At 59.1% G+C, this 15,435-nt stretch overlaps 1 protein-coding gene across 8 annotated transcripts in view; it reads right to left on the minus strand.

The window, feature by feature from the left end:
* The window catches only part of AGAP1 (ArfGAP with GTPase domain, ankyrin repeat and PH domain 1), a 340,037-nt gene extending 325,413 nt beyond the window's left edge, over positions 1-14,624 (minus strand). For all 8 annotated transcript variants that reach the window (XM_081141778.1, XM_081141777.1, XM_081141775.1 and 5 more), the window contains exon 1: positions 14,411-14,624. In XM_081141778.1, the coding sequence (XP_080997904.1) occupies positions 14,411-14,573 (163 nt within the window). In that variant the 5' untranslated portion in view covers positions 14,574-14,624. The remainder of the gene's footprint in view (positions 1-14,410) is intronic.
* Positions 14,625-15,435: the final 811 nt, after the last annotated feature.

The raw sequence follows: 15,435 nt of genomic DNA on the forward strand, positions 1-15,435 counted from the left end.
ACACAATGAACTCATGGACGGTGGTGATTAGCCCGATGCTCCATGGACTCAGCTCCACCATGGGACGGAAACTCTGGACACTGGCTTTGCTCTTGGCTCTGCTGGAGCCCCCGTGGCACCTTCCCCAGGACTGGTTTAAGGGACATGGGACTTTGCAAACTGAAGGGCATAATCGACGCAAATAAAAATCATTCATCCTCCCAAGCAAGTCTCAGAAAATTCTTTTTCTTAAGATATCGCAAGAACCCCACTCCCACTAGTAACGGAGAAATTCCACCCCCTCAATTCTCCAGCAACTCAGCTAGGTGTGGTGGCCAAGGCACGCATCCCTGGTCCCCGGGGAAGTGGTGTCTAAGATAAAACTCAGGAACGAGAAGCCTTTACTACATGGAGACAGTCAAGCCGTAAGGAGAATTTCGGTTGCCTGTGGTTGAAACTATCCGCAGAAATGGACAGGCGAGTCGTCTGAAAAGCCCTTCCTCCTGACAGTGCACTTGCGAGGCCCCCGCATCCTTTATAAACTCACCGACTGAAACGAAAGAATCCCTGTCTCATCAGCAGGTGACAGGTTCAAAAGTTAAGCTTTCTCCACTTTGCGGGGGAGGGGGCCGGGGACGGACTGGTAGTGGTGAGAAAGTGAGAGTGTGGGAGAAAAGGCAGGACACTCCGAGGCACCAACCTTTCAGAAACTCGACCTCTAGTTGCACTTACAGAGGCGACAACCGAAATATATTTTGACATAAATTCCCCTCACCTAAAAGCCTGCTTGGACTTTGAAAAGGCGGTTATGACAAAATGGAAATGAACAGCTAGGCTCCAGCAGGAGATCTGAGACCCACTGGCTCCTTCGAATGGAAATCTGGGGTGGGAGCTGCGAGCCGAGCCGGCCTGAAGTTCAGGAGAAAGCGGGGAGTTCACCGGCCAGCGTGACCTGGCGTGTCCAGAGATGCCCGTGACACGCGGACAGCCGCACAGGGCTGCGGCGAAGGCTTCGGGAGATGATGCTGAGGAGGAATCTGCTGACTCAGTCCCCCCAAGGCCGTGTGGGCAGGGGCCAGCTCTGGGCAGGATGTGGGAGGGTGGCAGGGGTCAGACGAAGAAGAGGCAGGGCACTCTCAGCCCACTGTGAGGTCATCGCTGGCCCATTTAGGCCCAGTCTGGGAAACAGGAACTGGGGCCTCGCGGGTTCTGTAATTCACGCCGTAATTAACACTGCAGAGATAACAGCCACAGTTATTCAGCTCCGGGTTCAGCCTGGCGATGGCTCCATTCTGGAGGCTCCCCCCTAAAACTCGTGACTGACAGCTGACCCCGGCTCCCAGGGTCGGCCTCAAGGCCTTCCAGCAGACCTCAGTCACCCTGCCACACTTACTGCGCACGCCACAGGGACAATGACATGCCACCTCCAGGTTCCAGACGGTTCCAGGTACTGTCTCTCCCTACGTCTGGGGACAGGACACTGCAGAGACACTGGTTCCTCCTAAGACCCTGCCCACTCAGGCGTCACGAGGCCTTTGACATGTGTGCACGTTACCTGAGGTCCACAGACAATGTGGATTGCACACGCGCACGCACACACACACGTTTCCTTCCCATTTTTGGATATTACTCTACCAAGTGGCATTTTACTCTGTTGGTTGGGGAATGAGAACTGTGGGTAAAACAATTCAACACACAGCCCTGGGGCAATCTGGCCTCTTCTGACCAAAGCCTCTCACCTTCCCACCCTCCCAGCCCCACCTCGACCGGACCAGGGACTGAGGAGCAGTGGCTGGGGCCGTGGCAGCCACTTTGGAGATAGGAGGAACTCTGAGGTCAAAGTTTAACCCTGTGGATTCTAGCCTCTGAAACGGAAGCCCAAAGGGACACAAGCATTTCCCGAGGGTCCCATGGCAAGTCGCTGAAGCAAGAGCCTGTCTCAGACAATGCCCCAGGCTACGGGTGACTGTCCCCTACAGGCCACACAGTCATCAAGGCTGCGATCCCCCATGACGTCACTCTGCTCCCAGGAAGCGGTCCTGGTGTAACATGTTCCAACAAGGAAAATGTCTGAGTTCCATGTCAACAGACCAGCTACTCCTAAAACCTAAGTCCCGGGACACAGAGGACTTTGTGCCACTCAACCCCAAAACCACCGAGGGTTCAAGAGCGGCTGTGCTCACACACACACAGGCACAAATACACACACGCAGACACACACACACACACTCGGCTGGGGAATTCCAGAGTCTCCCTTTGCGCCTATGTCTGAGCTGCATCCAGATCCACATGGCAGAGCTGTCCTCCGAAGCGCAAGTTAACCCACTTCCCCTGCAGGAGACGCCTCGCACTCGGACCACACCTAAAAAGCACCCTGCCCGCTGTGCCAGCACTGCCCCCAGAATCTGAGGCCACAACGCCGACTGGCGCCGTTTCCAGGGATCCTTCGGATTCCAAGACAAAACCGGACCAGCCGTGGAAACTGCATTCTAGAGAGATGCCGGCGACACTGTCTTCTGGGAGGGTGGAGTTTAACCAGCGGAGAACCGAGGCACCGGCCTGCAAGAGTCCGCTCTAAACATTCTTTCCACTCTTCTCTGTTTGACGTTTTTATCACAAAATGTTGAGGAAAAGAGGTCCTCCTCGAGCTATAACCAAATTTCATCTCTTTTAGCAGCAAAACGTCTCGTCCCAGATCCCAGACGGTGAGACACCCCTTTCGGTGGAAGGACCCAGAAGGGATAGAAGTCCACAGGTGGGGAGGCACACGCCTAACATCCAGACCAGCTGGGTCTGGGCGAAGCCTCGAAGGCCAGAGAGAAGCAGAGACCCGCTGCCCAAGATCCGAGCGCCTCTCAGGACTGTCCTGGTGAGCGGGGAGGTCGGGGACAGCGGCTGGGGCCTTGGGAGTTGGGGGGGGGGCGCTCTGGACTTAGACTGTGGGCAGAAGGGGATATATATGTCACTGTTTTATTCCCCCAAATAAGATGACCAGAAAGACCAAGTACAGGCTGAGCTACCTGGGAAGAAGTGAAATTATCTTAGTGAAAACAGGAAACTAACTTTTTGGTGTGGAGACAGTGGGGCTTCTTGGGCAGAGTTGAGTTTTCCAAGGCCTCCTGCAGAGGCAAGATGCGGCAGTGCCTGTCAGTGACCCCCACATGTCATCAGCTTCCCGTCCTCTCAGGCTCCAACAGGGCTTCCTCCCGGAGCCCCTAATTTTCTTCATGGCACGGCCTCCACTCTCCCAGGGCCCCGCACCTGGCCCACAGCGTGCACCTGCCCTGTCCTACACGGCCTGAGGCCTGGCCACCTCCGTGGTCCGGCACCTGCTCTACCAGCCCACGGATTAAACCCACTGGGTGAGAAATGCACACACCTGCCAGGTAGACAAGCAGGTAGCACAGCTATAAATGTAGGTTTAGATGTGCAGATACGGACGGATCCATCCATCAGGCATCATGGGGAGTGTCCTCTGCATTGTTCTGGAAAAGGCAGAGTCAGCCGGGAGACCACCTGGCTAGATAGGCAGGACCTCAGGGCCACTCCAGCCCAGAGTCTGTGAGCAGGAGCTTAGTCCTATGTGTCCCTCCATCCCCTGGGGACCGATTCGGCTCCTGGAGAGAGGCGCGCGCTGGCCAACTCCCGGGATGGACGTACACCTCAGGCACCTGTGAAAGAACCTGCGGAGGAGACCGGGGCTGCAATACGTCCCAATGCTGCCTCTCGGCCTGTGTGACAGACGGGGTGACTCCTGAACCTACATATTCGAGCTCATCCCGCAGGGACAGGGCTCCCTCTACGAATCCTGTGTACCCGCCCTGCGTGGCTGAACGCCTCCCTCCCACCCAGACCCTGGGGCATCTAGGGATGGAAACCTCCAAGGTGCCCCCCAGTCCTGTGTTCCCAGGCTCACACCTCAGTCCCCACCCCTGCTCCCTCCACCCTGAGACTCACGGGCAACCTTAGGTGCACCTCTGGGTACATCTTTTGGGGCCCGTCTCTGCCTCCCACTCCCCTGCCCAGGCCCCCACTGGCCCTCACAAGAGCTCTGGCTTGAACCCAGCCTGCCAGTCCCCACAACCGCAGCCCCCAGCCCCATCACATTCCTACCCTTCATGGCAACCACTGAGAGTCATAGCGCTCCCCTCCCCAAACGAAAATCCATAATCAATAGCTCCCAACTGCCCAGGAAGGGAGCTCTCGGCCTGCTCTCTGGGGCTCATGAGGCTCTTCTCCATCAACCTGCCCCACCCCCTCACCAGCCGCCTGCAGACTAAGGAGGTTCAGCCTGGGTGCCCCATTCCCATTGCCCAGGGCCCTGGAGAGCCCGTCCGCGGCCTGATTTCTCCCCAGCTCCCATGCAGCTAGCCCACTCCCCCGGGCCCCCCTCCGCACTCTGCCTGGCTGTCTGCACTGCTGCGGCCTTCAGGTCGCGGAGAAGGGCTCAGCTTCCACACACCTGCCCATCCGCAGGACTCAAACACGGCACTCGGCCCACTGTAGGCGCCTGATACCATCTCGCCCATTGATTCTCACGTTAGCTACTTCCCACACTAAACAAAGTGAAGATAAACACGGCCCTCCCGCTCCCATCCCTCAAAATAAATATTTGCATTTGTGAAGCGACTGGGAGAAGTTCACACAGGGGCACAGCCCTGGATCTGCGTCCCTGTGTCCTGGCCTCAGTTAGTGGATTTGGCCTCTGTGGTGAGTGCGGCCTTTGTGGGGGCAGGGAGGGCAGTTCCCAGGATGTGCGGGGGGAACAAAGAAAACAGCCCCTTGAGAATAGCAGAGTTGGCAACACTGAGCTCTTCCTTTTTTTTCTTTTGTGTCTTTGCATAATTACTACAAACAACAGAAACGGAATAGCGCTAACATGTAACTACTAAGACCATGGAACAGCTTAGGCCAAAAGTACCAAATGAGTTTCGGTTCCAATGCCAACCCAGATCCCAAGGCCGCTGTGGGGCGAGGGGCCAGGGCGGTCTGGGTTCAGCCAGAAAGAGGACCCCAGCTGAGTGCCGAGGGGCCAGGAGGGCGAGGGGGCCGGTCAGTCCCAGCAGGATGGCACCCTCCACGTTTACAGGGACGTGCCTCCTGGCGATGATGTCACTCACCCAGCTCTACTTGGGGCGCTGGAACTACTCAACTAAGGTTTGCAGACAATGCAAAACTTTAAAACCTAACATCTGAGACAGCGCCGGAAATGCTTTAGCCACTTAAACATTTGCTTATTAACAAGCAATGGAAATCCTAGGAGGGAGGCAGCAGCTAAACCCAGTCCTGCGCGTCACACGCTGGACCTTGACCAGCTACGAAAGGTCCCTCTGGACAGAGGCCGCCCGCCCGATGCCGTGGTTTCAAGGTGGCTGCATCCAGCCCAGGAGATAAGGTAAGAGGCCCTGGCACTCTGCTCCCAGCAGACGCCCGACAGGAACAGGGACATGTGGGCACCAGAAGGCACACATGAGAATGTGCCCCGGCCGTGCTATTCATGTGGGCTGGTGTGAACTGGCCCAAAACAGGAAACCGCCCAAGTGCCCATCAACAGAACAGGTGGGTAAACAAAGGCAACGGTCTCTGAGGACACACAGTAAGGCTGCGTCCCCAGGGCTGAGTCCCCCTGGCTGAGTCTCTCCAGCTGGATCAAAACAATGAGGAAGACCGATGTGGCCTCAACCCTGCCAATCCCAAACTCCAAATAAAAACACGTGGGAAGTCAGAGACCCGGGCATGGCCGTCGGAGCGAAAACGGAAACAATGTCCTTGTTTGTTTGTTTGTATGAAAGCAATCAGATCGGCCAGCCGGTGTGACCAGGAGCGGTGTCGGGGCACCAGGAGGCTGAATCACTGCCCACGGCAGCACTCAGATCCCTGAAAACCGCCAAGGGGGACAGACAGGCTTCCGGAAGTGCCCTGCCTGGAAAACGGACCCATCTCCCCTCCCAGAGAGGACAAGTGGAAACACAAACAGCTGAACATCAGGGCAGTCAGCTGCCCCAATTTCTACCGTGTTACAAAAGCCAGCAAGTGGCCTTACCTGGGACGCACAACTCACTGAAGGCCACCACCTAGCAGGTGGCCTCACCTGGACACCACACCTTGCTGAAGGCCAGCACCTGTCCTCACACAGAGACCGTGGAAGAACTAAACGCTCTTTCAGAAAATGAAGGCAGGTCTTGCAGGCATTCATTAAAAAAAAAAATCTAATTCCTTCAAGTATCCTCCCCACGGCTAGTACGTCTGTATCAACGGAAACTCACGGAACTGGAACTAGATTCACTTCCTAAGGACACCGCTCTCCCTCCGGGCTGTTATCGGAGGAAACAGTAACAGTAGCCTCCGCAAGGCCGCGTCCCGAGCGGGGACCCAGCACGGTCCTACTGGCAGGAGGCTCTTCCATGCTGACATTGCGAAGAACAAACACAAATCGTGTGTGAACAGGGCCCGGGATTATTTGGAATTCTCCCAGAACCATGAAAAGTGTTTCCCACCCTTAAAAAAAAAAAAAAAAAAAAGGCAGCCACGATGCTAATGACAACCAGACGGCGCGAGTGTTTTAAAGACCAGATTTAAAGACCAGACGGTTGCTTGTGTAGAAACACTGTACAAATACTCCCAACACGGTCGCCCAGAAAAGACCACCCCACGAAGGAGCCCCCGTTCAGCAACGCCGACCTGCTCCCAGGGGGCGCAGGGTGGCACCTGTTCCGGCCGGTGGCGAGTTCCAATGGCCAGTGGAAGAAACAACATCGGAGTGATGACAGTCCCCCTCCCGCCCTGGTCCCCACCCTCGAGCCTATATTTAGGCCGCTCTTTATGGAAAAACCTCCCGACCTCAAACATAGACAAGCTATTTACCTGGTTACTAACAGAAAGGGCCCATTAACAACCCTTTCTGGGGGGGTGGTACTCGCCCCCCTTCCCTCCCCAGCCCCCCAATGCAGCCGAGACACCCCCTTCTGGCCCTGCTCAGTCGTGTGAGTGAGCGGGTCAGGGAGGTCGGGGGTGGGGGGGAGAAGAGCTGGACCCGGACGACAGGGCCAGCCCTGCCCCTGGACGGGTCATCGGTGGTGAGTCCTGGGAAAGTCACTCCACACAGGCCCCCCACGCTGTAAAGCAGGCCCCCCACAAATCCCCGGGCCCCTCGGAGCTCCTGGAAGGCTGGGCTCACAAGGCCTCGCACTCCTGCCCCGAACAAAAATAACAGATGCTACGGAGATTAGAGGAGGACATCTGTGGACTGCATTCTGCTTCTCGGAGAAAGAAAGGTGCCGAAGAAAAGGGAAGGAATTATGTAGCTGAGGCCGGATCAGAACCCCGAACCCTGGGTTTTAAAAATAACAAGCCCGATCCGCTCTGCCGAACTCAGTCACTTCAGAGAAAGACTCCTGGGATCCGGGGGGCTGGGAGGGCAGCGGGGGTGCAGGGCACGGGGTGTCTGAGACCAAGTCAGTAGTTAAAACCAGCCGGAGCCAGACGGGCAAACTGAAGACAAACGGCCTGCAGGGGACACAGGAAAGAAGGGTGCAAAATGAGGGATTTGGGTCTCAACAAAGTAAAAGTCTGGTTTGGACAAAAAACAGAGGTGGGAGCAACAGGGCCACAGGTTTTGTTTTGCAGGTTCCTGCAGCCGCTGTGGCTGCCTCTCCCTCTGACTCACTTCCTTCAGGCCCCCAGCAGCCCCGTTAAGATGCTAATAACATATAGCTCCCCCTTTCCAAGGGAACACTGGCTCCCCTTCTTCAAGGAAACACTGAACACTGTTTCAGCTCCGAAACAGCTGTAACAAAATGCATCGTCTGCATCACCAGTGGGTGTGAGGACCCCGGTCTGAGCAGGCAGGAGACGGTGCTAAAAATCCAGTCTCTGAAGGCCAGACGGAAAGGCCGTGGACCCAGAAGGACACGGGCCACCAGCTGGCCCCTCCCTACCAGGTTCCCCTGACAATGTCGAGCCCCTACACGGCCACCTTCCTCACAGGACGCTCAGCCTCGCCGAGGCAGAGTGGACACGGGCTCGAACCCACTGGGCCCTGGGTTGAAATCCCTCCTCCACTTATCTAAGGTGAGTGACCCTAAGCAGCTCCCTGGGCTGAGGGTCTCCGAACACGAGGGGACTGAGTCACTGCCCACAGCAGCACCTAGATCTCTGAAAACAGTCATGGGGACAGACAGGCTTCTGGAAGTGCCCTGCCTGGAAAATGGACCCATGCTCCCCTCCCAGAAAGGACAAGTGGAAACACAAACAGATGAACATCAGGGCAGTCAGCTGCCCCAATCAATTTCCACTGTGTTACAAAAGCCAGCAAGTGGCCTTACCTGGGACAGCACAACTCACTGAAGGCCACCACCTAGCAAGTGGCCTTACCCGGGAGAGCACACCTCGCTGAAGGCCACCACCTAGCAGGTGACCTTACCTGGGAGAGCACACCTCGCTGAAGGCCACCACCTAGCAGGTGACCTTACCCAGGAGAGCACACCTCCCTGAAGGCCACCACCTAGCAAGAGACCTTACCTGCGAGAGCACACCTCGCTGAAGGCCACCACCTAGTAGGTGACCTTACCTGGGAGAGCACACCTCGCTGAAGGCCACCACCTAGCAGGCGACCTTACCTGGGAGAGCACACCTCGCTGAAGGCCACCACCTAGCAGGCGACCTTGCCCGGGAGAGCACACCTCGCTGAAGGCCACCACCTGCCCTCAAGAGGAAGACCAAGTGGCAGCTGCCCAGAGAAGTTCCCCGGCTGCACCCCCCACGGCAACGCCTCAGCAGCACCAGCACCCTCGGCGATCTGGTCAGCACCGCACGTCCTCAGCTCCAAACTCGCAGACCTGGACGCCCTGGGGCCGGGCAGCCATCTGCGTCCCCGGCCTTCTGCGTGAGCTGACCGCTCGGGAGAACCTCGGCTCTCAGAGTTCCACTAAAGGTACCACATGAGGTCAGCCACCTGGTCCAGCCCTGGTTCGTCCCTAAGGATGAAGCTGGTTCTGTGTCTACAACCCACTTGCAGCAACATAAAGACACACCAGCCTCTGCACGAGCTGCCTGGACCCAGCAGGCAGGTCTTTTCTTCCCCCGCGCACTGAAGAAAATCTCGTTTGCACCCGAGCGGACCCCCCAGGGCCCAAAGGAGCGCAGCCCGAACACCTGTGCTCCGAGGGGGTCGGCACCCTCCTGCAGCCACTGGACAGACGCCGTTTCTACACCACGAGGAGGAAAGGACGCGACTCCGGAGAAAGCGGCGGCCCCTCTGACGGGTCAGCCAGTCAGAACAATTCCTGTGTCGCCTCCAAGCGCCAGACACGACGCAGCAAATCCCAAGGGGGTAAAAATGAACATGTCCACTGTCCACCCTCAGAGGGCTCCCAGTCCTTCCTCGGGAGTTTCGTGAGGACACGAGCCAAAGGGGGGCTGCGACGTGACAGGGAAAGGCAGGAAAGGCGCTGACATCGGCCAGGCTGGAGGGGCCACCTGGGTGTGAAGGGGCCAGTCGCTGCCGGTAAGGCCTGAGATTTAACCTGGAGGCATCGACCAGAGCCGCGTGAGAATTATTTTTAAATAATTTCACCGTTTGATGAAACCTGAAATATCACAAATACACTCCACAGTGGCCAAGAACAATTATGTTCACCCGCAGCGGGAAGATGTTTGCTCCCAAACGCATGCACCTGCCACAAACACATCACATGCATCTCTGTAGGACATGTGGATACTGCCAAGGGCCATTTGGATACGTGTAACATCGTTCACGGGCCATACAAAATTATCAGCTTAAAAATTAGCTATGAAAAAAGCTCCTAGACGTACTGAATTTTGAGTCCCATGTGAGTTGCCTTGGCAGGGCCAGACCTAAAGATTTCTTGGGCTATACACGGCCCGTGGGCCGGACGATCCCCACCCCTGCTAGAGAACAGCCTCCTATGGAAGTTCTGCCCGGACAGCAACTTTTCAGAGAACATGATGCTTCCGCTTATTGGCAACATTCTCACACCCTCTGGTCTCAGGAGAAGGGAATGCAGGACGTGATGGGCTGGTCGGCACACAGGGTTGGTGGGGATCCTGGGCAGCCGGGAGCCGCATTTCGGATGGAGCCAGAGAGCCAGGGCCTGGGTGGGAGCAGCCCAGCCCATCCCTCAGGCAAGTCGGCTGCTACACTCTCCGGGCTCAGAGGTGACGTCTATGTCACAAAACCGCCACAGGATGAAATGACATCGTGCAGGTTAAGCACTGAGCACTCTGCTGAGCACAGAGGCTGGACAAAGGGGCCGTATCCTGGGATTAAGGGGCCCCCTGCTCCCTCTTCCCAGAGCCCAGCCTTGGAACACCCACCCTGTGCAAGGGCCCTCACCAGGGGTGCCAGGCAGAGCTTGCCCACCAAGGACCAGCCATCGTGCGCTCTCAGCACCCTCAGAGGAAGCCACACAAAGCACTGGAGGGGCCGGGATGGGGGGTGGGCTTGGTCCCCGCTGACCTGCCGCCTGGAACACTGGCTGGGGGTCTGAGCCCAGCCTGGCTGAATGGGCTGGCCGGGTTACCACAGGCATCTCAGTTCGGCTGCTGGCGAGTTGAGTTACAATTTGCAGTCGATAACAGAGACTTTATCCCGAGAAGACCGAGCTTTATTTACCGAGAAAGGGAGTGGACTCATTTACCTCGACCCCATCCACCCGAGACGGGCTTTCCCAGGCTCTTTTCTGGGCACAGAGGACACCCGAGCAACGGGGCTACGTTTCACAGCAAGCCACACCCCCGCGGGCACCCCAGAAATCTGATCAGGTAAATCTGAAAACCATCAGCAATGCTTCCTCCAACTCCACAGACCCAGGGAGGGTGGAGGACACAGATCTCTCAAAGCCTGAAATAAAGATACGGGAAAAAACAGTTTTAGGGGGCAGGCGGCTAGGTAATGTATTCAAGTAAGACTGAGAACAAAATCCCATTCCCCATGGCTACACACAGGATCTCAGCCCCACTTTCACTTGGGAAGCCTCATGAGCTCTGTTGACGACCGTACGTAAGATCCAGCCCATCTGATTACAGAGATGTTCCGCCCCGGCCCACTTCGGATCACCGTGAAACGGGCATCAGCCAAGCATCCCTCCCTCGGACGAGGCCACTCCCCATTCCCACGGCAACAACTCCCGAGGCTGCCAGGGAAGGGGAAATTTTAAAGAAAGCATGGCACAGCCGAATGCGGGAGCAGCAAGCCAACACGGGAAGTCACGTGTGCAACACTCTTCAGAACACTGACACGTGCTCACGGCGTGCGAACCACGGTCCGCGGGTGGGACTCCAACGCTGTGCGCGCACAGAGGCGGGGAAGCCTCGCTGGGCAGCCTCTAACATGCTCAGGTGTCTCTGGTGGGACAAACTATTTTTATTTTATTTTTATTAATTTTGGAAAGAGGGAGAGGGAGGGAGGGCTGGACAAGCTACTTTTAAACTATGTGCTGTGATGGGCATATATGTTCCTGACTGGAAATGGCTGGCTATATTCTATAATTGAAAAAGATTCACATTTTGCAGCCATAGCATCTTAACCCGCAAGGCTCACAGGCAGGGGCAGGTCTGCATGAGTTTCTTAGAGTCCCGGTGACGCTCCAGGTGCCCGCTCCGCGGTCCCACTGGGCTCCTCCCGAGGCAGCTGCAGTCTCCGACCCCACGGCACCCCTCAGAATGTGCAAGCGGACAGCCCACACCCTACACAACTGCACGGAACTGTTTCTGCACAGTTCTCTTTTCATACGAAAAAAAGAAATGCTGTCCTCCCCTGGCTGAGTCGCTCAGTTGGTCAGGGCATCGTCCCAGTACGCCGAGGACGCAGGGTCAACGCCGAGTCAGGGCGCATGCAAGAATCGGTCACGGACACGCACGCGCTCACGGCGTGCTAGTCACGGAATTCTGCAGGTGGGACTCCAATGCTGTGTGTGCGCAGAGGCGGGGAAGCCTCGCTGGACAGCCTCTAACATGCACAGTTTTCTCTGTTTGGTGGGACAAGCTATTTTTATTTTATTTTTACTGATTTTGTATGTGGAACAACAAATTGATGTTTCTCTCTCCCTTCCTCTCTTTCTCTCTAAAACCAATCAATCAATAAAAAAAGCTGTCCTGCCACAACTGAGTCTCTTCTCAATTTCCAAAACATCAAGAATGCAAACATAATCATAAACACAGCCGTGTCTTACGGCTGGCACAGGTGGACCCCCATGTGAACCCGCACTTCCTTATAAGGGGCCCACGGTGTGGGGTGCTTTGGGAGGCTGCTGATGGGGGCTCTCTACCCAAATGACCTTTTGGTTCACACCGAACTGTGAATGACCCCAGTCCAATGTTCAGGAGGTCACTCTCCCGCCCTGAATCTCCATCTTCCACAAACTGGCCATCACAAAGCTGGCCCACATTCCCTCGGGCCACCTCCCGTGAGACCGGGAATGCAAGAGTTGTTTTTGCTAAAGTTCTATCCGCGTGAAAGGTGGTGTCATTGTTGACAATAATCCAAAGCACATCTGAATGATCCTTAAGCCCCATTAAGTTAACAACAGCTCTGACACAACACGGACGTTCCTCTTCCTAACAGAAAAATAATAAGGCCGTCAAAGTCCCAAGGAGGGCTCGGCCAATTCCGAGCCTTATTAAAAATGGCAAGGATGCGGCCGAGAAGGGAACTAGTCTCACATCACAAAGGCGGACACCGGGCGACCGAAAACCACCATCCAGGAACCACACAGTGTTTTTATAAAAGAGAAAAACCAACCCACACCCTCTTTCTCGGGAGCCCAATTGCTCTGCGGGAAGCGCTCTCGACCCTGGAGCTGGGCTTCAAGAATGGGAAAGGAAAACTAGGGGGCATGAATCACGCTCAGCGGAGGGCCATGCTCCGCCACGTGGTGCTCCCGGCCAGGTGCGTTCAGCACTTGGCACCGGCTTTCAAAGTGTTTCATCAGACTCCTGTGGATGCTGCGAGAGAGCTGCAGAGAGACAAGTGACACAGGCACGTGGCCCCATCACTCTGACAGCAACAGAACAGAGTTCGGGCCCCAGAGGGACACTTCTGCACCTAGCCCCCCAACCATCAGCAACCTGGGCAGGTCCCACGGCCTCTCAAGGAATCGGGAAGCATCTGAAACTGCCAAGAGGGCAGCCAGGGGTGCCGACAGCCAGGCCCCACAGGAGACTGGCGCACCGGCTCAGGTCCTCCAGGGGAAATCAGCAAGTCCCCCATGGATATGGCCCAGCCCCTGTACAGGCCCACAGAGCTGCCAAACGCCAAGAGGATCAGCCCCACACCATTCATCTTCTCCACCCACCTGGCCAGGTGTCCAGCCGGGGCACTTGGGGGTTAGACATGCAGACGGCATGGTGCCAAAGCAAAGGCCTCCTGCGGCCAATGCCGCTCACGGGGAGATGGAGTGACAGCCTCAGCCAGGCTCCCGGACACACTCCTGCCAGGCCTCCCTCAACAGCGTCCCTACTGGCCTCTGGTTAGGACAGTTCTGTCTATGGACAGCCCACCCTGCAGGCCTTTCACCAACACTGGCCCACAGGGGTGAGCGGGGAAGGCTCGCGCTGACCGAGGTGGATGGGGTATAACCCCACACTCTGTGTTTACATCCCACGGGGACTCCCACGGGAATCTTGGCAGGACCAAATGGATAAAGCAAGGAGGCAATCCGGAAGCCCCGACGCCGAGTCGTAAGGGCCACCGGTAATCCAAAGATGGCACAAGCCCAGGAGCGGCGCCCGCCTCACCTTTCCTGCAGGACCCCAGCCTGGCCTCACATGCAGGGAGCGGGGCTGCCTTCCAGGCTGAGGGACCCCCTGCCCTCCTGGTGGGGTCCTTCTAATTCCGGCCCAGGACTTTGAGAGAAAGCAGTCCATGGAGGCACGGGGCAGGTGGACCCGGACCCAACACCGCCTGCAGCCGGGGCTGACTCCCTGCCAGGGCTCAGCTCCGCTGCCTCCACTGTGCCCCTGAATGGAGCAAACACACACGGGGGGCGGCCCTGCCCCGCCTAGACACGCCGGCCAGAGCCTCAGCCCCCCAGCGGGACTTCTCAAAACACGCCCACCGCGTCCAGCCAGATGCTCGGCCCTGACTGGTAACCTGTCACGGGTTCCGTGGTGCCAGCCCCTCCGGCCACCCCCGGGCATGGGCAGGCCGGGTCAACAGGGGGACCCAGGACGCGACTCCGTCCAGCCACTTTCTCGCAAGACACTCCAGTGCCCACCTTCCCGGGCAGGGCTCGGGGCGCCTGGCCCGGCCCCCGGCCCCCGGCCCCTGGCCCCCGCCCGGCCTCCAGGGCAGGGGGCGCCGCAGGCTCTCCCCGCGGGGCAGCCGCGAGCCCGCCGGGCGGTGCGCACACTCGCGCGCCCGGGCGCCCGCCCCCCGCGCTCCCCGGGCGCCCCGCGACGGCCCGGCGCTCACCTTCGATGGCGATGACGTGCTCCCGGATCTGATTCTGCAGCACCGGCTCCTCCACGCGCTCCAGCAGCTCGTAGATGGAGTAGATGTTGGGATGGACCGACTCGAAGCGCTGGATCTCGGCCCGGATGGCAGCCGAGTTGGCCAGCTGCTGCTGGTAGTTCATGGTGCAGGCGCCGCGCCCGGAGCCGCGCGCCCCCCGCCGCCGCCGCCCCGCGCCCCGGGGCCCCGAGCCCGGGGCGCCGCAGCCCCCGGGGAGCCGGGCCCGCCGGCGGCGGGCGGGCGGGCGGAGGAGGCGCGAGAAGAAAGGAGCGCGCGGGACAGCCGCGGGGCCGGCCCGGGGCTCAGTTCATGGCCGGGACGCGCGGCCGGCGAGCGAGCGGCCCCGGCGCCCGGGTCAGCGGGCCCCCATGGAGCGCGCCGCGGCGGGCGGGCGGCCGGCCCGGGGAGGCTGCTGGGCGCCTGCTGAGCCGCGGCCGCTTCCACCTAGACGCCGCCCGGCCGAGCAGCCATTAACGCGCAGGCGGCCGCCGGCTCCGAGCGCCGGGCCGAGGGCCGGCCCCGGGCAGTGGCCGCGCCGCTCGGGGCACCGGGCCGCGCTGTGTCCGCGCGCTGCGTGCCGCGCCGCCCGCGCGCCCGGGCCCCCGCGCCGAGCCCACCGCGCACCGCCCGCCGAGCCGGGACCGAGCCGGGACCGAGCCTCAGGCGCCGAGCCAGCCGCGGACCCGCTCCCAGCGCCGCCAGCCGCCTGCCGGGCCGGCCCCCTCCCTGGCACGCAGCGCTCGGGCCCACGTCGGCCCCGCCTCCGCCTCCGCCCCGCCCGCGCCCGCCGCCCGCCGCCCGCCGCTGCGTCTCCGCGGCGCTTCCCCGCGCGCCGGATCCCGGGGAATCGCGCCAGGCCCCGCCCCGCGCCGGCCCCTGCGCTCCCTGGGACTTGTAGTCCGCGCCCCGCGGGACCAGGGAGGGGGCGCGGCGCTGGTCGCTCCACGCGCAGCCGGGCTCCGCGGGGACCGAGGGCGCGGGGCCGC

The sequence above is a fragment of the Miniopterus schreibersii genome (genome assembly GCF_964146895.1).
Source record: "Miniopterus schreibersii genome assembly, chromosome: 7".
In the NCBI taxonomy this organism is placed as follows: Eukaryota; Metazoa; Chordata; class Mammalia; order Chiroptera; family Miniopteridae; genus Miniopterus; species Miniopterus schreibersii.